At 49.6% G+C, this 26,084-nt stretch overlaps 1 protein-coding gene across 1 annotated transcript in view; it reads right to left on the bottom strand.

Annotated features, from left to right (window-relative positions):
• The window catches only part of LOC105469713 (carnitine palmitoyltransferase 1A), an 82,752-nt gene that overhangs the window by 9,504 nt on the left and 47,164 nt on the right, over positions 1-26,084 (bottom strand). The window contains exons 8-14 of the mRNA XM_011721144.3: positions 24,412-24,519; positions 22,611-22,698; positions 20,208-20,403; positions 17,100-17,288; positions 15,977-16,082; positions 13,060-13,176; positions 8,175-8,339 (exon numbers count right to left, since the gene is read on the bottom strand). Of these exons, the coding sequence (XP_011719446.1) occupies positions 8,175-8,339; positions 13,060-13,176; positions 15,977-16,082; positions 17,100-17,288; positions 20,208-20,403; positions 22,611-22,698; positions 24,412-24,519 (969 nt within the window). The remainder of the gene's footprint in view (positions 1-8,174; positions 8,340-13,059; positions 13,177-15,976; positions 16,083-17,099; positions 17,289-20,207; positions 20,404-22,610; positions 22,699-24,411; positions 24,520-26,084) is intronic.

Here is a 26,084-nt window from a genome sequence, read left to right as displayed (position 1 = left end):
GCAGAGGACACCATGTGGCAGGCTGACACTGTCAAACGAACCCAGAAGAGGGTGCCAGAGGCAAGGCTGGGCTGAACACAGGGCCTGCTTAGCTTGGGAAGGGGGAGCGAGACAGACCACAGGACCCCCGCAGCCTGGGGAAGAGGGAGCCGGACAGAGCACAGGACCCCCGCAGCCTGGGAAGGGGGAGCCGGACAGAGCACAGGACCCCCGGAGCCTGGGAAGGGGGAGCCGGACAGAGCACAGGACCCCTGCAGCCTGGGAAGGGGGAGCCGGACAGAGCATAGGATCCCCGCAGCCTGGGGATGGGGGAGCTGGACAGAGCACAGAACCCGCTCAGCCGGGGAGGTGGGAGCCGGACAGAGCACAGGACCCGCTCAGCCGGGGAAGTGGGAGCCGGACAGAGCACAGGACCCCCGCAGCCTGGGGATGGGGGAGCTGGACAGAGCACAGGACCCCTGCAGCCTGGGAAGGGGGAGCCGGACAGAGCACAGGATCCCCGCAGCCTGGGGATGGGGGAGCCGGACAGAGCACAGGACCCGCTCAGCCGGGGAAGTGGGAGCCGGACAGAGCACAGGACCCGCTCAGCCTGGGAAGGGGGAGCCGGACAGAGCACAGAACCCGCTCAGCCGGGGAAGGCCTGGCACCTGCACACAGGCCCAGCTGAAGTCAGGCTCCTCACAGTGCAGCCAAGATCTCTGGAGGAGAGGAGGCCCCCGAAAGGCAGAAGGAAGTGTCCAGGACCAGGGCCCTGTGAAATGAGAGTGCATCAGCCAGAAGGAAAAGGAAATGGAAGGCATCGACAAGAGCAAAGCTTTGCAGAGGGAAACGTCTAGAGACCGTGAGAGCACCTCGGACGCCAGCGCCGAGCAGCACTTCCAGTGAGGACCTGGCTAAGCCCCCAGGACCCCCCCGGCTGCCTTGGGGAGCTCTCTTCCCCAACCCACAGATGCCACCAACCCTGGTGGCATGACACGACCCTCAATATTCCCTTGGGATTGGGGGTCACAGGCCTGGGGCCTGCCATGAGGACACGGGGCCTCCTGCTTCCCAGGTTGATAGCAAACACGCCTTTCAGAGCACTTCCTGCGTCTCCTCACTGCAGGGCACTTCACAGGGGCTCACGATGAAGAAGTGGGGAGTGGGAGAGGGAGAGAAGCAGAAAAAAGGGAAAGCGGAAATGTGGCATTTTAGTTATTTAATAAAGGTAAACTTGAACTATATGATACAATGATTCATTTGAAGTCAACATTCCAATATCAAACTTTAATTGCGTAAGTTATGAGAACAGTCATGCCTTGTGCCCACAGTTTAAAAGACAGTCATCTAAAAAACTTCTTGGCAAATGCATTGAGTATTAGTGTGCAAGCCCCACTTGAGCTCAGACGCCATCAAAGAGCCAAACCACGTTACAACTGCAGCACCCTTGACCCGCTGTGACCAGCCGCCATCAGGAGGATGGTCCTTCACTGTCACCAAAACATCTCCAGTTTCTAAGAAGCAGGATTCAAAGACAGTCTATAGATATACTGACATATACGGCATCACACACTAGCACTGCTATTACGGGGCTAATGATTCAGGTTGGTAGGGCCTGGGAATTTTTCACCTCTAGTTTCAAAAAAAAAAAAAAAAGATTCCAAAGCAGGAAGCAAATAACTGCAGACTAGAATTAAAACCACTGTCTAGTGTTAGCATTCAATCCATATTCAATATTCAATACTGATTTACTGATGCTCCCGGCACAGGTAGGCTGATCATGAATTCCTGCCCTCAGGTGATCCACCCGCCTTGGCCTCCCAAACTGCTGGCATTACAGGCGTCAACCACGGTGCCCGGCACTCCAGCCTGGGCAACAGAGTGAGACTCTGTCAAGGAGGAAAAAGAAAAGAAAAGAAAAAGGAACCTTCACACCACCACCCACTAATACGTTGCATTTATCCTTTCTAGACTTTGCATATAATGAAGCAAGAGTCGAGAAACTTCTGTAAAATGCAGAACAGGCTGTGCGGGCCACGTGTTCTCTGTGGCGACTACTCTGCTTTCCCATTGAAGTGAGACTAGCACAGCAACATATGAAAGCCAGGCATGGCCGTGCCCAGAATGCTTCACTGATGAATACTGAGACTTCATGTAATTTTCACATGTCACAAAGTATTAGTTGCCTTTTGATTTTTTTTCAACTATTAAATATGTGAAACCATTCTTAGCTTTAAAGCCATAAAAACAAAAACAAAAACAAAAACATGTAAAGGGCCAGGTTTGGCCTGTGAGCCACAGTCTACAGATCATTGTAAGAAACAACTGACTTTCACATACTGTTTTATGACTAAATATTTTTCCGTATAATATGCCACAGATGGCCGGGTGTGGTGGCTCACACCTGTAATCCCAGCACTTTGGGAGGCCAAGGATTGCTGGAGCTCGAGACCAGCCTGGGAAACAAAGTGAAACCCCATCTTTACAAAACATACAAAAATTAGCCAGGCCTGGTGGTGAATGCCTATAGTCTCAGCTACCCGGGAGACTGAGGTGGGAGGATCGCCTGCACCCAGGGAGGTCGAGGATGCAGTGAGCCATGATTGTGTCATTGCACTGCAGCCTGGGCAAGAGTGAGACCCTGCCTCAAAAAAAAAAAAAAAAAGTGTGTATATATATATATGCTATAGACATCCCTTAATAGCTATAAAATATTCCTCTGTATGAAAATACCATATTTTAATTTAGTATCATGAAAGGAAGATTCGCTCTGCCGAAAGGAAAGGATTACACTGAGAGCTGAGCTGTGCAAGAAGCTGCTTTTCCTTTTGTTCCCAAGCAGAGTGTGACAGATAAAAGGCGAAACATCTCCACCCTGTGTTCGCTGGGTTTTGCGTAACGAATACGTAACTCACAATTCCCCTACTGCCCCTTTTCTCTTGCATCATGGGAATTCCGTAATGTGGCCATGCTCTCCCTCCTTCCCCTCCAGCCTGCTTTTCCCTCTAAATACTGAAGCCCTCAAAACCAAAACCACCTTTGGAGGAAGGCACAGACCTGTCTCCCAGGCACGCATCACTAACCTTGGCAAAATCAACTTCTAAATGGATTGAGACCTATCTCAGACCCTTTCTGGTTTCCAGCATTAACTTTTGTGTGTGTGTGTGTGTGTGTGTGAGATGGAATCTCGCTCTGTCGCCCAGGCTGGAGTGCAGTGGCATGATCTCGGCTCACTGCAAGCTCTGCCTCCCAGGTTCACGCCATTCTCCTGCCTCAGCCTCCCGAGTAGCTGGGACTACAGGTGCCCGCCACTATGCCCGGCTAATTTTTTGTTTTTTTAGTAGAGAGAGGGTTTCACCGTGTTAGCCAGGATGGTCTCCATCTCCTAACCTCGTGATCTGCCCGCCTCGGCCTCCCAAAGTGCTGGGATTATAGGCATGAGCCACTGCACCCAGCCTACCAGTATTAACTTTTAAGATTTCTTCTTTTTTTTTTTTAGATGGAGTTTTGTTCTTATTGCTCAGGTTGGAGTGCAGTGGTGCGGTCTAGGCAGTTCACTGCAACCTCCACCTCCCTGGTTCAAGTGATTCTCCCGCCTTACCCTCTCAAGGAGCTGGGATTACAGGTGTGCGTCACCACATCCAGCTAATCTTGTATTTTTAGCAGAGATGGGATTTTACCATGTTGTTCAGGCTGGTCTCGAACTCCTAACCTCAAGTGATCCACCCACCTAGGCCTCCCAAAGTGTTGGGTTTACAGGCATGAGTCACTGCGCCCGGCCAGATTTCCTCACATTTTTACAGTAAGCTTGCTCACAAGTGTTTTTTTTGTGTACCTACCCTTTTTCATGGATCATCTGCAGGGTCAAAGTTATTCTTCCCTGATGCATGTTTCCAGCTGTGTGGTCTGTGCTGCTCCTGGGCCTACCATGGGGCCCCTATATTTATTAAAACGATTCCCAGCTGCTGCTATGAACATCCCTGCCTCAGTCCACCCTCACCAACATGAAAAAAAGCCTTTACCAACCCCAACGGCAACCACTTAGCCAGATTTCCTAACTCCATTTACTCACCAGCTCCCCATCCCCCACTGATGTCAAATACTCCCTTCATTACACGTTATTTCCCGGGCCTGCCTTTGAACGAGGACTGCAGCATTTTATTTTTATTAACAACATTTTTTAAAAGATAGGGTATCACTATCATCCAGGCTATAGTGCAGTGGCATGATCAGGACTCACTGCAGCCGCCACCTCTGGGGCTCAAGTGATCCTCTCACCTTAGCCTCCTGAGTACCCTGGATCTACAGGCATGCACCACCATGCTGGGCTAATTTTGTTTCGTATTTTTTGGACAGAGTCTCGCCATATTGCCCAGTCTGGTCTCAAACTCCCAGGCTCAAGTGATCCACCTGCCTCAGCCTCCCATAGTGCTGGGATTACAGGAGTGAGACCACTTTAATCGCTACAATCTTCTAACTCCCACACTTTTGAGTTTTAGGATTTGAAAAAGTACATGTCTACCTCCCCGTGTCCCTGTCCCACCTCTGCCTGACTGATTTTCTTTTCAAAAATGTTATGGGTGACTCTCAAATGTTCGGCTTTTCAAGCTTCAAGATCAACTGGGCAAACTCCTCTCCTGAAGCTCCTGCCTAACCTTTTACTGTGTTCATATGAAACGTGTGAACTGGGCCGGGCGCGGCGGCTCCTGCCTGTAACCCCAGCACTTTGGGAGGCTGAGGGAGGCAGATCACTTGAGGTCAGGAGTTTGAGACCAGCCTGGCCAGCATGGTGAAACTCCGTCTCTACTAAAGATACAAAAATTAGCCAGGTGTGGTGGCAGGCACCTGTAGTTCCAGCTACTCGAGGGGCTGAGGCAGGAGAATCACTTGAACCCAGAAGGCAGAGGCTGCAGTGAGCTGAGATCATGCCGCTGCATTCCAGCCTAGGCAACAGAGTAAGGCTCCGTCTCAAAAAAAAAAAAAAAAGTATGAACTGGGAACATCCCTCCCTCTATGGTTCTTAAGTTTTTTTAATCCAAAATCATGGCTTTTTCTCCCTCTCCCCGGGGAAGAGTTGGGGGGTGGGTGCTCCTTGGCCTTCTTCCCAGAGTCCAGTCTGCTTTATACACGTATGCCTGGAGGGTGGGGCCCCAGATTCTCCTTTCTATTACATTCTCTTATTGTATTTCCCAGTTGGCCATCATCCTTACGCAAGAAAGCTGGTGGTCTTCGTGCACCTCTGTGCTGGGCCGGCTCACTGAGTGTACCTCTTAATCATCAGAGCCTTTCTGCTGTTCCATCTCCTGAGCAGACACCAATGTTCCTCCTGCCCGATTACCCTGTCAGCTGCTGGAGGCATCCTCATCTTTCTTGTTTTAATGGGACTGCCTCCCACACTTTTACCTTGACGCAGTAGCTAGCTATTAACACACGATGCCATTTATCCTGTTAAGGAAAGAGCCCTGTTACTAAGCCCCTTGACCAAGAGCTGTTATCAGGAATGGATGTTAAATGTGAAATGTCTTCTTAGGATCTGTGAAACTCACTATCTAGGTTCTTCTCTGACCCACCAGTATGGTTTAGTGTATGACTGGATGTACTGACACAAAACCAGCCTCTCACTGCTGGTGGACGCCACTGTCGGTGACTCTTCTTTTCCTACGTGCTGGATTCTACTTGCTAAGATTTTATTGAGGGTCTCTGCACTTCCATTCATGAGGGAAGCTGGTCTGTGTTTCCTTTTTCTGTGTGTAGCTGCAGCACAGTGGTGAAAGCCACAGGGTCTGGAACAAACCTGCCTGGTTCTGATCTCAGTCCTGCTGCGTAGGAGCTGCAGCCCTCAGGCAAGAGGCTTCACCTCCGAGTGTGGAAGGCAGAGATGAAGAGATGCCTTCCTCGGGACTGTCCTGATGTTTCGCTCGCTCCTGCAAAGTACTTGGCACAGTGGCTGGTGCTCCTTGCACCTCATTCCCACACCTGGGCCACGTGGGTTCTGGGGAGCAGATGGGGTGGCTTCCTTTCTTTGTGGAGTCTTTGAGCCGCAAGCTCTTTGGAGCCACGAGGTGGCTGCCTGACAACCTCTCACTTTGGTCCATGGACCACAGTCCTTTTCAGGCTTTCTACCTTGAGTCAGCATCACTAATTTGTACTGCTTGCAGGAGAGTCATTTCATCAAGTTTTAAAATGTACTAAAATGCAGCGTGGCATTCCCTTACTAAACTCCTCTCTGGGTCCTGCACTTACTTGCAGGGACTTCTTTTAAAAAAGAAAAAAATTTGAAAAGATAAAATACCATCCTTTCAGTATGTGAGGTATCAACTGCTTGCACGCCCTCACACTGCACATGTATGGGCAAAATCCGCTCATCAGTTCTCAAAATCCAGCTCACTGATTCTGAGATGCGATGCCTCTATTCCATGTCACCTTTTCTCACATGATCTTTAGTCAATGATCTGTCACAGACAGGAGCTTGTCACTGCACTCCAGTGCTCTGCCCAGCTGCTTTTGGCTCACACCTAGCGAGCATGTTACTTGGGAAAGCAAAGCTTCATAACTGTGATAGTCTTTGCAGAACTGTATTAGCATACATTGTAAATATGATTGTGGCCCATTCATTCCAGTTCATCTGATATTAACACTGCCTATTACTTCTCTGTAACTGTTGCTTTCTTAACTTTAGGTGGAGAGGGCACAGACTCTGGAGCCGCCAGCCAATTTTATCCCTGCCTAGTGCTACCCTGGCCAAGCACCTGGCCTCTCCGCACCTGTTTCCTCACCTGTAAAATGGGATAACAAGAGTTTCTGGGGCATAATGGAGACTTGTAAATTTTTAAAAATGGGATAACAAGAGTGCTTCCCAGGTGGAGAGACAGTGAAGCATGATGTACGTGATGCACCAAGCAAAACTCAACAATGGCACAATCATTACCAAGGTTGGGGGGGGCAGTGCCACACGCTGCATATGTGTACAATACTCAAGTTTTAAAACAAGGCCGGGCACGGTGGCTCATGCCTATAATCCCAGCACTTTGGGAGGCCAAGGCAGACAGATCATCTGAGGCCAGGAGCTCGAGAACAGCTGGCCAACATGGTGAAACCCATCTCTACTAAAAATACAAAAAATTAGCTGGGCATGGTGGCACACACCTGTAATCCCAGCTGCTCAGGAGGCTGAGGCAGGAGAATCGCTTGAACCCAGGAGATGGAGGTTGCAGTGAACCGAGATCACACCATTGCACTCCAGCCTGGGCAACAAGAGTGAGATTCTATCTCAAAAAAAAAAAAAGTTGGGAATATCTCAAGCCAATGCCACGATGACTTCTGTTGCTCCCAGAAACCAGGGGCTCCCTCTCTGGGATGGAATGCTCCCTCCAATGGACAAGAAGACCCATTTACATCCCTGCTAGGGGTGCCAGCTGCTCCTCCAACAGGAGTCGCCAGGTGCAAATCAAAATATGGCCAGTGCTCAGAAAAAACAGATGGAAATGCCATGTGTATACGGAGGATCCAGCCCATGGCACGTCCAAGTGGCTGGAGTTTCTCCTTTTATGGAAGGGTATGTCAAAGGCCAGAGATGTTAAGTAATTTGCCCACAGACATCACTTAATAGCTATATCATATTCCACTGTATGAAAATACCATAATTTAATTTAGTATCATGACAGGAAGATTTACTCTGCCAAAAGGAAAGGATTAAGCCGAAAGCTGAGTCATGCAAGAAGCTGCCTTTTATTTTGTTCCCAAGCAGACAGCGACAGATGAAAGGTAGAACACGTCCACTCTGTATCACTTGACCTGTGCAAAGTGCAGATTTACCGAGCGCCAGACGAATACGACTGACTATTCCCCTACCTGCCCACACTATTTCCACTTTAGCAAATGCTAGGATTCAGGGCTTATTTTGGGGCTTAACTCTCCCACTGTAGAGTGATGAGATCTCACTTTATACCTATCCCCCAGACTCTCCTCCTCCCGTGTCAGCTGGGAATCTACGCCTGCTGGAGGGGGATTTGCGAGCTTCGCCTGCATGCGTGGTGAAACACCCCACGCCACCCGGTCCCCAGAGACCGGGGGTGGGGGCTGTGCTTCTCCTATGCCGGGTTTCGGGCCTTCCCTCCCCACTAGGTGAACAGTCTTGGGCAGGTGTAGGAAACCCCAAAGTGCTCACGAGAAAACCCTAGGCGTTCGGTTCTTACCTTGTAGTGCGCCAGCTGGAGGGCCAGCTGCACAAAAGCGTCTGGGCTCGTGCGACATTTCTTGATGATTCCTTTACCAAAGGCAACGAATGGGAAGGAATGGAAATCCACGTCGTTTGCCAGAAGATTTGCGGTGTTCAGGGAGGTCTCTATAACCTCTTGACACTAGAGAGAAAGAAGAAAAAGGTTTTACGGAACGAGGGGATAAAAGTACTGACGCACACCCACAAGGAAATCGGAGGCTGGCTTTCAGTGCAGCTACAAACTTGGTACTGGGAAGTACACAAACGTTTTCCTGACCCAGAAGCACTAGTAAGTTAGGGGTGTGGTTCCCTGACCCCGGAGGAGAAGCCGGAATGTTAGAGCAGGTAGCTGATCTGACATGAGCAGGCCAGGAGAGGGCTTCCTTCGACACACACTGGGAATGTCAGGCGACCATCAGTGATGGTCAGGTGGTTGTGAACTGCCTCTCTAAAATAATAATTGATCACAGCTGGTGCCAGGGAAAGGCAGCCTCCCAGTACATAGAAACGGAGCTGGTGACCAGCAACTTCCGGATAAGATCTCAGGCGCCGGGCGAACGGGCTCAAGCATGCGCACTGAGAGGCAAAATGGCGGCGTCTAACTGGAGTATGATCTTCCTCTAGGAACGCTAGACATGCAAGGGAAGAACACCTCAAGTGAGCATGCGCACAATTCCAGTAAACACACTGCGCATGCTCCCTTCCCAAGCGCTGGCAGCCACAGTGCAAGCGGATAGCCCACCCCAAGGAAGGAATCAGGAGAAGTAATGCAAGACCCTGGAAGTATGCCAATGTGTAAAACCTCAAGTCAAGAGGTCAAACCTCGCACTTGATCTCCCAAGTTGGCCACTTGGCCCTCTTCCAAATGTACTTTCCTAAGTTTTTTAATAAACTTTCTTTCCCGCTCTTGGTCTCTCCTGCCTTCTGCCCCAGAGCCAAATTCCTTCTGAGAAGGCAAGAATTGAGGTTGCTGCAGACCGGTACAGTGAGACTCCACAGAGTGTTTTGAATAGTCACGCGTCATCTTATGAAGCCCACGGTCATCAGACAGAGGCGATCAAGAAACACATTTTTTACTTTTTATTTTTTATTTGAGACAGGGTCTCGTTCTGTCACCCAGGCTGGAGTGCAGTGGTGCCATCTCTGCTCACTGCAACCTCTGCCTCCCTGGTTCAAGCCATTCTCCCATCTCAAACTCCCGAGTAGCTGGGACCACCGGCGCCTACCACTATGCCCGGCTAATTTTTGTATTTTTAGTAGACACGGGGTTTCAACCATGATGGCCAGGCTGGTTTTGAACGCCTGACCTCAGGTGATCCACCCACCTCCGCCTCTCAAAGTGCTGGGATTACAGGCATGAGTCACTGTGCCCGACTGATAAAACACATTCTTAAAAATAAATCTTAGAAAATAAATGGACAACCATACAATGAAATATTAAGCACTAGAAATAAATGAACCATAAAAATTTAAACTCCTATTACTAAGTGAAAGAAGCCAATCTGAAAACGCTACACACGGATGATTCCAATTACAGCAGCAGCCTTTAACCATGTGGATCCATTCCAAGACTCCCCACAGATGTCTGACACTTCAGATAGTGCCACAGTGCCAAACATTATACCTACGGTATTTTCTCAAGCTCATAACCAAGACAGCCACTAAGTGGGTAGCACCTATAGCACAGACACACTTGACAAAGGAACAAAAGGATGATTCCATCCTGCATGGGACTGCACAGGACAGGAGCTTTCGTCACACTACTGTCTCCCGAATTGGTGGGTCCTTGGTCTCACTGACTTCAAGAACGAATCCACGGACCCTCGCAGTGTTACAGTTCTTAAAAATGGTGTGTCCGGAGTTTGTGCCTTCTTCCCAGTGGCGCTGGCTTCACGAATGAAACTACAGATCTTCATAGTGAGTGTAACACCTCATAAACGCAACGTGGACCCAAAGACCAAGCAGCAACAAGATTTATTACAAATGGCGAAAGACAACGCTTCCGCAGTCTGGAAAAGAACCCTACCAACTTGCCACTGCCATCTCCGGCAGCCTGCTTTTATTGCCTTATCTGACCCCACCCACATCCTGCTGATTGGTCCATTTTACAGAGAGCTGATTGGTCTATTTTACAGAGAGCTGATTGGTCCGTTTTGACAGCGCACTGATTGGTGCGTTTACAATCTTTGAGCTAGACACAGAGCTAGACGGAAAAGTTCTCCAAGACCCCATTAGAGTACCAATTCACGTGTATTTACAAACCTTGAGCTAGACACAGAGTACTGATTGGTGTATTTACAAACCCTGAGCTAGACACAGAGTGCTGATTGGTGTATTTACGATCCTCCAGCTACACATAAAAGTTCTCCAAGTCCCCACCAGATTAGCTAGATACAGAGTGCTGATTGGTGCATATACAATCCTCTGGCTAGGTATAAAAGTCCTCCAAGTCCGCATCCGGCTCGGGAGGCCAGCTGGCTTCACCTAGTGGATCCTGCACAGGGGCTACAGGCGGAGCTCCCCGCCAGTCCTGATTCGCACCTGCACTCCTCAGCCCTTGGGCTATTGATGGGACTGGGCACCACGGAGCAGGGGGCGGCGCCGCAGGGGGGCGCGGGGGAGCTCAGACATGGCAGGCTGCAGGTCTGGAGCTCTGCCCGGCGGGGAGGCGGCTTAAGGCCCAGCCAGAATTTGAGCGCAGCGCCGCCGGGCCGGAATGCTGGGGGACCCAGCGCAACCTCCACAGCTGCTGGCCCTGGTGCTAAGCCCTTTACTGCCCTGGGCCGGCAGAGCCGGCCGTCTCCAAGTGCGGGGTCCACTGAGCCCGCGCCCGCCGGCACTCACACTGGCCCGCGAGCGCCGCACACAGCCCCGGTTCCCGCCCACGCCTCTCGCTCCACACCTCCCCGCAAGCAGAGGGAGGCAGCTCCAGCCTCAGCCAGCCCAGAGAGGGACTCCCACAGTGCCGTGGCGGGCTGAAGGGCTCCTCAAGCGCAGTCAGAGTAAACACCGAAGCTAAGGAGGCTGAGAGCGAGGGCTGCTAGCACGTTGCCACCTCTCACTACTCAGAATAGCATGCAACTTGAAACTGATGAGTTGTTTACTTCTGGAATTTTCTGTTTAATATTTTCGGAACTTGGATTTGAAATCTCAGAAGGTGAAACCTCAGCTAATGGGGGGAGCTACTGTATGTGACATTCTGGAAAAGGTAAAACTATGGGGACAGTGAATATGATGCATGGTTGCCAGGGGCTAGCTAGTAGGAAGGAAGAATACATAGGCGAAGCACCAAAGATGTTTAGGGCAGTGAAACAATTCTGTATGACACTGTAATGGCAGACACAGGGCATTGTCCATGTGTCAAAACCCAGACAACGTACGACACCAACAGTAAATCCACCATGGACCTTGGTTGGTGCAGGTGTGTCAGTTGTAACAAATGCATCACTCTGTTGGGGATGTGGATAGTTGGGGACGCTGTGTAAGTGTGGGGAGAGGGGTGTATGGGAACTCAGTTTTGCTGTGAACCCAAACTGTTCTAAAAAATAGTCTGTTAAAAGAAATTTTTAAAAACGTGGTGACTTGGTGAGATACCAGGACTCTAAGCCCAAGTGCTCCGCAGAGGTTACAGCTCTCTTTTGAACCCACACCAGCCCTGCAGCCACAGGGCAAGCAGAAGCAATGGGGTAAGACCACAGCACTAGATACAGTACTTCACTATGTGGAAAATTATTTCTAACCCAGGTGCCGTGGCTCAGGCCTGTAATCCCAACACTTTGGGAGGCCAGACGGGTAGCTTGCTTGAGCTCAGGAGTCTGAGACCAACCTGGGCAACATGGTGAAACCCTGTCTCTACCAAAAATATAAAAATTAGCTGGGCGTTGTGGCATGCACCTGTGGTCCCAGGTACTCAGGAGGTTGAGGTGGGAAGATTGCTGGACCTGGGGAACTTGAGGCTGCAGTGAGCTGTGACCACACCACTGCACTCCAGCCTGAATAACAGACCTTGACTCTGTCTCAAATAAATAAATTAATTAATTTAAAAAGAAAATGGTGGGCTGGGTGCAGTGGCTCACGCCTGTAATCCCAGCACTTTGGGAGGCTGAGGCAGGAGGATCAGGTAAGGAGTTCAAGACCAGCCTGGCCAACATGATGAAACCCCGTCTCCATTAAAAATACAAAAATTAGCTGGGCTTGGTGGCGGGTGCCTGTAATCGTAGCTACTTGGGAGGCTGAGGCAGAAGAATCGTTTGAACCTGGGTGGCAGAGGTTGCAGTGAGCTGAGATTGCGCCACTGCACTCCAGCCTGGGTGACAGTGCGAGACTGTATGTCAAAGAAGAAAAAAAAAATAGAAAATGATATCTTGGACTCCAGGGAATTTTTCTTTGGAGTAAGTGAACTAGGATTTGGTATTTGCAACCCTAAAATTCCTTCCCAAAAGGGCTCCCGTGAGTGGGCTGCCTCTGATTATGTTTAAGAGGTGCCAAAATGAATTAAACATTGAGAATTATAAATTAGCAATTTAGAGGCTTTCAGCTCTAACCTATATGATTTTGGCTTTTAGTTTTTGATTATGAGCATTCTGTAGATGTCTAGTTAAGTTTGACCTGGAAGTCACACTGACAATCTTAGCCAGAAGCTTCAAGCAGAAGAAGAAATATTTACCGAGGCTTCCAAGCAACAGGAGCTGTGACAGCCCGGCAGACCTCACGAAACTCCCTGAGCAAACAACTTTCAGCCTCAGTGGTCTTCAACTGAGCTCATGATCAGGCAGGAACTACAGTTGGAAAATTCATCTGTAAGACTTCAAATGTGTTTCCCATCCCAGGTAAGTAACAATGGTTGGATGATGCAGACTTACTTCCCCGGGGATGTCCCACTGCAGCCTGGTGGGGTACGGAATGTTCGGATTGGTGTCGCCTTTGCAGTGCCCATCCTCTGCATAGCCCAACTGGAGGCTGTCAGTGGACATGACGTACTGTCAAAAATAGAACAAAATTATTAAAACTAACAGTGGTACATAAAACATATTAATCTCTAGCATGAACAGAGATGTTACAAAGTTTGAACCATGGCTGTTAACACTTCCAGTATTCTCAGCACCTAATGAGGTGGATCTGATCTCCATGTCAGATGTGACAAAGAGGACAGATGAGGGCTAATGGCTTGCTTAAGTTTGTGACACTCTCCTTTCACTGGCAAGTAAACTTAAGCCAATTTATTCAACAGTATTTACTGGGCACCTACTCTGGGTTGGAACCACTGTAGCACCAGTGGCATCCAAGCACTGGTGACAGTGCAGACAAGAACTGTATTTTGTGAACAAAACAGACAGGAATTCTTGTCCTTTCTTAAAAAGTGAAATATACCTGTATGACCCAGCAATTCCACTCCTAGGTATATACTGAGTGAAATGAAATGAAAATAGATGTTCACACAAAAATTTGTACAGAATGTTCATAGCAGCATTATTCATAATAGCCGAAGAGTGGCAAGAACACAAATGCCCATCAACTGATGAAGAGATAAACTAAGTGTGGTCAATCCATACAATGGGATATTATCCAGCCCTAGAAAGGAATGAAGCCCAGGTATGTGTTACAATGTGACGAACCTTGAAAACATTATGCTGGGTGAAAAGAAGCAGGCAGGCGAGGTGCCTCACTTATGTAATCCCAGCACTTTGGGAGGCCAAGGTGGGAGGATTGCTGGAGGCCAGGGGTTCCAGACCAGCTGGGAAACATAGTGAGATCTTATCTCTACAAAAAATTTAAAAAATTAGCCAGGTGTGGTGGCACATGGCTGTAGCCCCAGTTACTGAGGAGGCTGAGGTGGGAAGATCACTTGAGCCCAGGAGGTCATGGTTTCAGTGAACCATGACTGTGCCACTGCACTCCAGCCTGGGCGACAGAGCAAGACCCTGTCTCTAAAAAAGAAAGAAAGCAAAAGAAAAGAAAAAAGAAGCCAGACATAGAAGAGCACATATTGTATGGACATCGATATAAGATGTCCAAAATAGGCACATACATACAGACAGAAAGCAGATTAGTAGTTATCGGGGACCTGTGGGAGAAAGGAACGAGGAGTTTCTTTTGGAGGTGATGCAAATATTACAAAATTAGGCTGGGCTCCATGGCTCACGACTGTAATCCCAGCGCTTTGGGAGGCCAACGCAGGCAGATCACTTTAGGTCAGGAGTTCAAGACCAACCTGGCCAAAAAGGGGAAACCCCGCCTCTACCAAAAATACAAAAATTAGGTGGGTATGGTGATGCACGCCTGTAATCCCAGCTACTCAGGAGGCTAAGTAGTGACTGTTGCACAAGCACTTTGTGAATACATTAAAAACCACTGAATTGTACACTTTCAAAGGGTAGATTTTAAGGTATGTGACTCATACCTCAACTAAAAAAATTAGGTTTTTTAAAAAGAGGAATCCCTGTGCTCAGGAAGCTTACATTCTAGTGAGGGAGGTAAAAACACCACCACAAGGTCGGGGTAACTGTCGGCTGGCGAGGGGGCAGGGCGCGTGGAAGGTGCCGCTAATATGTGAGGGTCACAATCCAGGCTGACCTGAGCCAGCGAAGGAACAGACTTGATCAAGTTCCACCTGCTCTGGGTCAGAGCTCCAGGAGAGCCTGACACAGAAACATCAGAAATAAATCAAGAGCAAGACCGGGTGCGGTGGCTCATGTTTGTAATCCCAGCACTTTGGAAGGCCAAGGCAGGCAGATTGTTTGAAGCCAGGAGTTCGAGATCAGCCTGGGCAATGTGGCAAAACTCCGTCTCTACAAAAAATACAAAAATTAGCTGGGCGTGGTGGCACACACCTGTGGTCCCAGCTACTCGGAAGGCTGAGTTGGGAAAATCACTTGAACCCAGGAGTTGGAGGTTGCAGTGAGCTGAGATTGCACCACTGCTCTCCAGCCTGGGCAGCAAAGCAAGACCCTGTCTCAAAAAATAAAAAACAAAAACAGAACAAGAACAGACAGACTCAAGTTTGACTAGATCTGTCTTTAAGGGATTGCACTGGGCCTACACACAAGACTAGGTCAGTCCCCATCTGTGTCTGGATCACATGAGCCCCCAGCCAGGGGCCCCTGGAGTCAGGCCATCCTGTCTGCTGGACGCTAACAGCTAAACACCACTACTTCTATGTGGCCACCCTGGTCTAAGACAAAATCCCTTTATCCTCATCTGGAGAACTTTAAAAAACAAGCCTGATCTGTAAATATCCAGTAGATTTCTCTACTTGATAAATGTACCCTGTGTGATCCAGCTGCCTATGGTCCCGACTCCAGCCTGGGTGACAGAGCAAGACTCCATCTCAAAAAAAAAAAAAAAAGTCAAGATTCAAAACATTCACAGAAGTTTAAAGAAATAAGAAGGTCATACATTATGATGTCTTCACAAGTTTACTACTAATTTTTTTTTTTTTTTTTTGAGACGGAGTCTCGCTCTTTCGCCCAGGCTGGAGCGCAGTGGTGCAATCTCGGCTCACTGCAACCTCTGTCTCCCGGGTTCACACCATTCTCCTGCCTCAGCCTCCTGAGTAGCTGGGACTACAGGCGCCCGCCACCACGCCCAGTAATTTTTGTATTTTTAGTAGAGACGGGGTTTCACCGTGTTAGCCAGGATGGTCTCATTCTCCTGACCTCGTGATCCGCCCGCCTCGGCCTCCCAAAGTGCTGGGATTACAGGCGTGAGCCACCGCGCCTGGCCAGGTTTGGATTTTCAAAAGCAACTTCTACAATTCAAGTGAAAAGTGCGAAAACTCACCTCCCAAAGGTGGGCCATGATCGGCGCGTCTGCCCAGGAGTGCTCCGCGTTGATGCCTATCTTCCCGTTTTTGAAGACAACAAACGTGAACGACTTGTCAAACCACCTATGTGAAACACACATATGTGGAACTTAAGTGTTCAACGAGGCAAAAATGAGGAGACACTGCACCTCTCTGCTTCATCCTGGATGGACTAATTTACTTTGCATTTGCCCCTCTAACAGGGAGCGGCTCCTCGGTCTCTGGAGTGAGGACGAAAGTACAGATGGGACACTGAATCCCTCATTTCTTCCCTGTCCCAGACACAAAGATGAGCGCTTATATCCTGGGAGCCTGAAGTCAGGACCTGTTATTATCACAAGGCAACTGGGAGAGGTGGGAGGCTCTTCCCGTGGGCACGAGACCCCTTCATTAGCCAATCCTTGGCCCCACCCTGCAGGGGGCTAGTCAACACTTTACAGATAAGGAAAAGAGGACTTGAGATAGCCACATGCCAACACCCTGGCCTAACCCTGTGCCCAGCCCTGTTTGCCACTATCCCCTGCCTGAGTCCAGGGACCTGGCAGCGCTGCATCTCATGAGCATCTCCAAACAAAGGTAGTCATGCACAGAGGAGGGAATCTCAGATTTGCAGCTTAAGCTGTGTGTGTGTGACAGTTTTGGCGGAGGGAAGAAAACTGAAGGTTGGCCAGGCGCAGTGGCTCATGTCTGTAATCCCAGCACTTTAGAGAGGCTGAGGTGGGTGGATCACTTGAGATCAGGAGTTCATAACCAGCCTGGCCAACATGGTGAAATCCTGTCTCTACTAAAAATACAAAAATTAGCTGGGTGTGGCAGCACACGCCTGTAATCCCAGCTACTTGGGAGGCTGAAGGAGGAGAATCGCTTGAACCTGGGAGGTGGAGGTTGCAGTGAGCTGAGATCAAGCCACTGCACTCCAGCCTGGGTGACAGAGCAAGACTCCATTTCAAAAATAAATAAATAAAATAAAACTGAAGGTTATATTTTTATGCCATCTTCTTCCTTAGCATTATAGATACTTAGGGGTGAGTGTCAGGCACATAGGGTATTTCTTCCAAGCTCACGGGCAAACTCCCATCTCTCAGAAAGTAAGGACGGTACCTGTCATAACATTGGCCATGTAGTAGAGACTTGGCGTAGCTGTCCATCGATGTATCTGGGTCTTCCGTTCTGTATCCTTGTTCAGTTTCATCTAACGTCACGAAGAATGCTGCCTTCTCCACGGCATCAAGAGACTGTTTATTTTTCCCCCGTCCAAAATAGGCCTGGCGACACCTGGCCCAGGGAACTCTGCAGTGAAGATGAAATATGATTAAAGGCAGCCAGACCTGCAGCCATGGAGCGATGTCTCCTGGCACATGATGTTTGAAATGACACAATCAAACCTTTGCAGTGTTTCAGAATTTCTCGAAGGAAAACTCCATTTTGATGATGTTCCCCATCTGAGACTGTTTGTTGGAAAGATTCTCACCTTCTCCTGGTCTCCAGACCACAGCACAGGGAGCAGTGGGTAATTTTTGTTCAATAAATGCTGGCTAAATGAACGGCCAGATTGCAGGCTGGCCCTGTGGGCAAAGCCGCCAGGAAGCAGCAGACCCAGATCACCATGCCCCATGCTCCCTGACACGCCCATGCTCCCCGACACGCCCTCCCTCCCCTCCACAGGAACCACCCTAGGTAAGTTCCGGCAGCCCAGGTCACGGTAAATGCGTAAGAGTGTGTCCCTCATGCCAGGCTCTGCTCCAAACCTTTTCTGTGTACCAACTCACTGATCTTCTCAATGCTACTGTACCCATTTTTCAGATGAGAAAACTGAAGCACGGAAAGATTAGGTCACAGCTATTTTGAGGCAGAGTTGGAACCCAGGTCATCAGCCCCCAAGTGCATGCCACAGATGCCCATGTGATCCCTCCACAAGGTCTCTGTGCCCGTCTTATTTGGAATACACAGAACTGATGTGATGCCCACTTCCTTCTTGGAAGACCCCACCAGCTGGGCTTCCTTGAATGCTCCTGGGTCCCTCTCACTCCAGCTCCTCCAGGGCCCTCTGCCACTGCCCACCCTTCCAGATCGGGGCCATCTGGCTCTCTCCCCACCGCCTTCTCTCTACGAGTGCTTGGATACGGCGGCCCACAGGGCCAATAAGCCTAGAAACACGTCAGGCCCCAGTGCACACCCTGCCAGGGGGACAAAGGTGACGGTGATGGTGGCCGGCATGTATGGAGCCCTTCTTGTGAAGGACTCCCATGGGTAAGATGCTGGTCTGGTCCTATCCAGAGGGGGCATCAGGATTGAGGCACCTACAGACCCACAGGGAGCCCAGGCCCCACAGTGCCTGCTCAGGCTCCCCACGTCTCCTCCGCTGGGGATTCCAGGCTCTCGGAGGAGCCCACCGGGCGAGCACATCTTCACCTGAGACGCATCTCCTGCTGCCGCTCTTTCCAGCCTGTCAGCACCACAGTGGACAACGAACAACGCCAGCTTCCCTGCACACATCCTCCCCCATCCCTTTCCTGCACTCGGGCCTGGCCCTCTTTCAGGACCTCACTACTTGGGCCACCGAAAAGTATCCCTGTGTCCGAGGCCCCTCCTCCCTGCCCAACCAGAAGAATCTCCTGCATTAACCTACGTATGCCCCCTGGCCCACCCCACCCTACACCACCTGAAGTGGCCCCTAGTCGCAGAATCAAGCTCCAATATGGTTCGGTGCCTGGGACCCTCCCCAGCCTGGCACCGTGGCCCAGCCATCCAGCCCACTCCACAGCTCCTGCTTGCTCTGCTGCCTCAGGGCATGCCGCTCCACCCCCTGGACACCCACCGTCCTGGTCTGCTCCCACCCTCTGCGAGACACAGCCCACCTGCGGCCCCTGCATGCAGCACAGAGCCTCTCCTGATCTTTGCAGAAGGGGCTGCGACACCTGCCCCTCCCGCCTTACTCCCAGGGCAGTTGTCACACTGCTGGAATGCGGCAGCTCTCAGCCGGGGACAACAGTGTCCCCCAGATGCTGGGCAATGTCTGCGACACTTCTGGTTGTCACACAGGTTGCTACTGGCAGCCGGTGGGCAGAGGCCGGGGCTGCTGCTCAGCATCTGACGCTGCACAGGGCAGTGCCCCCTACAAAGAGGTACCCGGCCCTGAGTGTGCGCAGCGCTGAGGTGAGAAACCCTACTATACCTCACACACCACACCGTCGAGAAAACCAAGCTTGGCTGATTCTCTTTCTGTTTTATTTTTTGAGACAAGGTCTCACTCTGTCACCCAGGCTGGAGTGCAGTGCCTCGATCATGGCTTACTGCAGCCTCGACTTCCTGGGCTCAAGCAATCCTCCTGCCTTAGCCTCCTGACTAGCTGGGACTACAGGCACACACGACCAAGCCTGGCTAATTTTTTGTGAGATGGGGTCTCACTCCGTTGCCCAGGCTGGTCTCAAACCCCAAGGCTCAAGTGACTCTCCTGCCTTGGTATCCTAAAGCACTGGAATTATAGGCATGAGCCACTGTGCCCAGCCTGATTCTATTTCACTGAGGCAAGGAAATGTAACTAACACAGGGGCGTTGGTTTCAATTTGTCCTGTTTCCTAAATTAATAACTATGCCCACAGCACCGTAAGAAAGGCTAGTTCTGGCCAGGCATGTGGCTCATGCCTGTAATCCCAGCACTTTGGGAGGCCAAGGTGGATGGATCACTTGAGATCAGGAGTTTGAGACCAGCCTGGCCAACATGGTGAAACCCTGTCTCTACTAAAAATATAAAAATCAGCTGGGCGTGGTGGTGCACTCCCAGCTACTCAGGGGGGCTGAGGCAGGAGAACCGCTTGAACCTGGGAGGCGGAGGTTGCTGGTTGCTGTAAGCTGAGATAGCACCGCTGCACTCCAGCCTAGGCAACAGAGTGAGACTCCCTCTCAAAAAAAAAAAAAAAAAAAAAAAAAAAAGAAAACAAGCCTAATTCTAGTCCTCATTTCTCCCCATCCTGGACTCTGGAGTGTTTCCACACACATTTGCCTGACACACACAGGAGTGGTCAGGGACTCCCCACCATGTCCCCACTGCTCTTGAGACCCACCGAGCGGGGAGACCCCAGAGCAAAACAGAGCTGAGGTGGGGAGCCCTGTACCAGTGTTCCCACAGGCCCCGACGGGGATGGGCCCCGGTGAGGAGGAGCGCCTCCACCACCCCTCAAAACAGGATGAGGGACCTGGGCCGCGCACCTGTCTCCTGCGGTGAGGGCTGCCAGCCTGGCCTCCCCAGGCTGAGGCTCCGAGGTGTTGTCCAGGATCCTCTGCATCTGCTGCTCCATCTCCCGGGGCTTCAGCAGCCGCCCGTCGTGGTAGAGCCAGACCTTGAAGTAGCGCCCTCGATGGTACACGACGATGTGCTTGCTGTCTCTCATGTGCTGGATGGTGTCTGAGCCGGCCGCAGGTTGGAGACACAAAACCAAGAGTCCCAAGTTCACTGCGTGCTGAGACGACCGTACCCTGACTCTTTAAAGGCCATGGGAGTCCCTGCTCTGCATCCCTCCAGGCAGCCTCAGGAGCCTATTCCTCAAGACGTGTTAAATGATTAAGGACAGCATGGAGTTAAAGCTCTGGATCGGATAGGCCTGACTTCTGAGCTCAGCTTGGTCACTCATTAGATTATGACCTCAAACAAATTACCTGAGGCCAGGCGCAGTGGGAGGCTGGGAGAGGTGGCTCACGCCTGTAATCCCAGCACTTTGGGTGAGGTGAGAGGATCATATGAGGTCAGGAGTTCGAGACCAGCCTGGTCAACATGGTGAAACCTCGCCTCTACTAAAAATACAAAAATTAGCCAGGTGTGGTGGCATGTGCCTGTAGTCCCAGCTACTCGGGAGGCTGAGGCAGGAGAATCGCTTGAACCCGGGAGGTGGAGGTTGCAGTGAGCCGAGATCACGCCACTGCACTCCAGCCTGGGTAACAGAGTGAGACTCTGTCTCGGGGGAAAAAAAGCATGCTTAGCAAAATGGAATATTATCATTAAAAAAAAAGAAATTGCCCAGCCCTCCCTAAGCCTCTCTGTAGAATGGAGATCGTATGTTCTCCATGTGCACTGTGCAAGAATTAAGAGATGATATCCATAAAGCTCATATAAAGTAGGCAGTGGATTAGTGTAGTAACTTTTTATTAATTAATGACAATAGGGCAACTTAGAAACTATTCTGAGAAACATTCTGAGAATTGTTTCTGAGAACCTGAGAAATGTTCTGAGAAAGGAAGTGGAAAATTATGAAACCAAGCCATTCCGTAAAAACTACTAAAACAGAGTAATTTAAGATCCTCAGTAAGCTTCAACATCACAGAAATGTGATGAAGTACATTCACTCCACGAATATGTATCAAGTCCTCTTAAGCACTGCTCAGTGGGGACGCACAGTGACAGCTGATCAAGGCAGATCGTCTAGTGGGTCAGGCTGGTCTTGAACTCCTGACCTCAGGTGATCCACCTACCTCGGCCTCCCAAAGTGCTGGGATTACAGGTGTGAGCCACTGCACCTGGCCAGGATGGGTTTTTAGAGAACCTCTGAAGGCAGGATCAGAGGCAAGGGGAGAATCTGCTTAGGAAAGCCCAGAGACCAGCTTTTGTGCAAGGCTACAGCAAAGGCTCCCCAACGACCACCACAGTGCATAATACTAACTAGGGCTTGGTCTAGAAGGACTGGGCTGCAACAAGACACTCAAAGCTCCGGGTCAGCTCTGGCCCTTTCCAGCCAGCTTCCCAAGCAGCCCTGAGGCCTGCCCATCATACAGGCCTGCCATGGTGGTCTTGGGCTCTAGCTCATCAAGTGTCTCTGGGTAGTTCCCCATTCACAGGCACCTGGGGAAATGGGGGAAATGGAGGCCATGGACAGCACAGCCTGGGCCCGTGCCTAGCCTGGATGGTCCCCATGGTGCCTGTTCTCCCTTTCCTGTCATTCTCAAGGATATCCTGGTTTGGATGGTGGCTTATGTGGCCACTCTGCCCAGGTCAGGCAGCTGATACAGGAGTGTCTGGAACACAAATCGACCTTCTCGAGCACGACCCAGTATGCGTTCCACCACAAACCCTGCCTGTGAGCCGGAGCAAAATGCCCCTGAGGAATTCAGACTCAGGAAAAAACACTCAGCTGGGCATGAGTCCAGGAGTTTGAGACCAGCCTGGGCAACACGGCAAAACCTCATCTCTATCAAAAATGCAAAAATTAGCCAGGCATGATGCATGTGCCTGTGGTCCCAGCTACTGGGGAGGCTAAGATGGAAGGATTCCTTGAGCTCAGGACGTGGAGGCTGAAGTGAGCCGTGATCATGTCACTGCACTCCAGCCTGGGTGGCAGAGACCGACCTCATCTCAAAATCAATCAATCAATCAATCAATCAATCACTCTATAAGACAGTCAGCAGTCTTCAACCAGAGAGAAATTAAAATCTGGAAATCAGTCAACAACAGTGTCCAGGCCTAAGAAAGACAAAGGAAATTCAGCAAAAGGAATGCTCACCAGCCTACAGTCTCAGGAAGGGTCAGCAAAAATCAATTTGGCCCCTTTGACACTTCCTGATTCTGAGCACAGGGATGGAAAGTGCCGATTCCCCAGGGATCCCCGAAGAAGCTTCACTCACCTGTCTCCTCTCCTGGGATCCGGGAAGTGTTAAACATTCGCTCCCACTGAGCGGAGCAGAGTGGAATCGTGGATCCCAAAAGACGAATCTGTAACAAAAATACATTTCAAACCAACAGAAGAATCCCACAGAAGAAAATCCCACAGAAGAAAAACAGCAAGTTGGCCGGGCGCGGTGGCTCACGCCTGTAATCCCAGCACTTTGGGAGGCTGAGGCGGGCGAATCACCTGAGGTTGGGACTTTGAGACCAGCCTGGCTAAGGCAGAGATATCCCGTCTTTACTAAAAATACAAAACTTAGCAAGGCATGGTGGCGCACGCCTGTAGTCCCAGCTACTCCTGAGGCTGAGGCAGGAGAATCGCTTGAGCCCGGGAGGAGGAAGTTGCAGTGAACCGAGATCGAGCTACTGCACTCCATCCTGGGGGACAGAGTGAGACTCCATCTCAAAACAAAACAAAAAAAAGCCGGGCGCGATGGCTCACGCCTGTAATCCCAGCACTTTGGGAGGCTGAGACAGGCAGATCACGAGGTCAGGAGATCGAGACCATCCTGGCTAACACGGTGAAACCCTGTCTCTACTAAAAATACAAAAAATTAGCCGGGCCTGGTGGCAGGTGCCTGTAGTCCCAGCTACCCGGGAGGCTGAGGCAGGAGAATGGCGTGAACCTGGGAGGCGGAGTTTGCAGTGAGCCGAGATCACACCACTGTACTCCAGCCTGGGCAACACAGTGAGACTCCATCTCAAAAAAAAAAAAAAAAAGAGAGAGAGAGAGAGAAAGCAGCAAGTTAAGACCACGTGGAAATACTAAATGTGTTTTCTGTGCAAATTGCTTGGTTTGACTTCCTCTTTTCCAATGGCTCCCTGGAATGATTCGTTGGGGGACTCATTAAATCATGCCAGGGTGCAACTTCTTGCACAGTAAAATCCTAAATAACACATTCTAATCAATTATTTGTAAGTGACACTTAAAACCAAAGAAATATTTCAGGAAGAAAAGTCTTGTTTCTTACGAGCAACCCACCAGCTAGTATTAGTTCAAAAACAACAAGGGCTTCTTTGAAGGGCAGATTACAGAACTAAAGTACGACAGATGTATATTCATTTAGGAGACACAAATAGAATTAAATCTCAAAATAATTAGGCTCAGTGAAAGAAACTAGAATTTAGAAAAAAAGAGTGCATACTGTATGATTCCACTTACATAAAGCTTTAAAAATTACAAACTAATCTAGAGTGACAGACAGTAGACCGGGGTCCAGGACCAGGTGGGAGGGAGAGATGACAAAGGGCAGAGGGGTTTTGGGTTGACTGATGTATTCACCATCCTGACTGCAGTGATGATGGTTTCTCAGATGCATCAATATACACACGTCAGAAGTTATCAAACTCTCCACTTTATTTTTTAATTTTTCTTTTTTTTTTTTGAGACGGAGTTTCGCTCTTATCACCCAGGCTGGAGTGCAATGGCGTAATCTCAGCTTGCTGCAACCTCTGCTTCCCAGGTTCAAGCGATTCTCCTGCATTGGCCTCCCAAGTAGCTGGAATTACAGGCACGTGCCACCATGCCCAGCTAATTTTTGTATTTTTAGTAGAGATGGGGTTTCACTGTGTTGGCCAGGCTGGTCTTCAACTGCTAACCTCAGATGATCTGCCTGCTTTGGCCTCCCAAAGTGCCAGGATTACAGGCGTGAGACACTGTGCCCGGCCACAAACTGTATACTTTAAACATGTGCAATACGTCAATTATACCTCTGTTAAGCTGTTTGAAAAGAATTTTTTTAAAGCAATTTGTGTGCCTACTGGTTTGATTTCCTCCCGGTCCAGTTTGCGCCTGTAAAGCAGGATGGCGTGGACGGCGTTGCCGGCTCTTGCTGCCTGAATGTGAGTTGGAAGGACATACAGCAGATCCTGAAAAGCGAAAAAGGTGACATGGAGAGAATTTGCATAGGGAAAGATAAGCAAATTTAAATACATCACAGCACATCCTGCACGCTGTCAAAATATTTCCAGAGATGTATTCAGTTACATCTGCAATGCTACAAAATAAATGGTAGTTTGATTTTCTACATTCTGTCTTTTACTTTGTAAATGTTTTATGAGAACTTAAGTCCTCCAAAACTCTTGGGCTGTTAAAGATAACTATTCGCACCAAATACCCTCATATAACACAGAGAAAGGAAAGCAAAAATTAGTCGGGGAGCAATTAGACAATCAGGAAGTTTTTTGGATGAGACACAATGAAAGGTTGAAATAATTGTTTATATAGAGCTGTGCCTGCAGCTTTCTAAATTTTGAGACCCTGTTCCAAATGTCTACATTTTCCACAACTGGAAGAAAAGGCCAAGGAACACAGGTCTAACCTACATTTTGGAAGAGTCTATGTCCACACCATGTCCCCAGTGATGTAGAAAGTGCCTCTGTTTGTAGGAAATGAACACAGGTCTCCTGGGGGGAAGGGCATCAGATAAACAGCTCACTTCCAAATAGAGCAGGAAAAGAAGTTCTACGGACTACATTGACGGTTTTTCTTTCAGTCTGAGATTATTTCAGATGGGGGAAAAAAGTTAAGATAAAAAGAAAGGAAAATTTTGAAACGAAGAAAAACAGAAAGAAAAAGCAAATGATAGGCCGGGTGTGGTGGCTCATGCCTGTATTCCCAGCACTTTGGGAGGCTGAGCCACATGGATCACCTGAGGTCAGGAGTTTGAGATGAGACTGCCCAACATGGCGAAATCCCGTTTCTACTAAAAATACAAAAATTAGCCAGGCGTTGTGGCAGGTGCCTGTAATCCCAGCTACTCGGGAGGCTGAGGCAGGAGAATCGCTGGAACCAGGGAGGGAGAGGCTGCAGTGAGATGAATTGTACCACTGTACTCCCGCCTCGGCGACAGAGCAAGACTCCATCTCAAAAAAAAAAAAGGGAAAAAAAAAGAAAAAGTAAATGATAATAAATGAGGGAAAAAAATAAAAGGAAGTGAAGGAATGGAAGGAAAAGGAAAGAGAAGAGTTCTATTTGCCAGTTATTAAAGCAGTGGTCGAGAACCCAAATTGAAGGGCCTTCTAACCATCCATGCTTTGAAAGACAAAGCCCAGGAAACCAGAAACTACCATCGATGCACACCCCTTTGGTGTCTCAGAAAACAGTAGGGTGAAGTGTAGTGCACTGGTGGCAGGATCTTGGCCAACCCACTGTCCCTGAGCTCTAGGGGTTCTGCAGGGATCTTAAGGCTGCTGTGGCACTAACTTCCAGTGCTAAGTCATAAAAACAGCAGGACAGGCTGGGCATGGTGGCTTACACCTGTAATCCCAGCACTTAGGAAGGCTGAAGCTGGCGGATCACGTGAGGTCAGGAGTTCGAGGCCAGCCTGGCTAACATGGTGAAACCCCGTTTCTACTAAAAATACAAAAATTAGCCGGGCATGTTGGTGGGCACCTGTAATCCCAGCTACTTGGGAGGCTGAGGCAGGAGAATC

The sequence above is a fragment of the Macaca nemestrina genome, chromosome 12 (genome assembly GCF_043159975.1).
Source record: "Macaca nemestrina isolate mMacNem1 chromosome 12, mMacNem.hap1, whole genome shotgun sequence".
Taxonomy (NCBI): Eukaryota; Metazoa; Chordata; class Mammalia; order Primates; family Cercopithecidae; genus Macaca; species Macaca nemestrina.
Note: the sequence above shows the minus strand (reverse complement) of the source record. Positions and strands in the feature narration are given on the sequence as shown.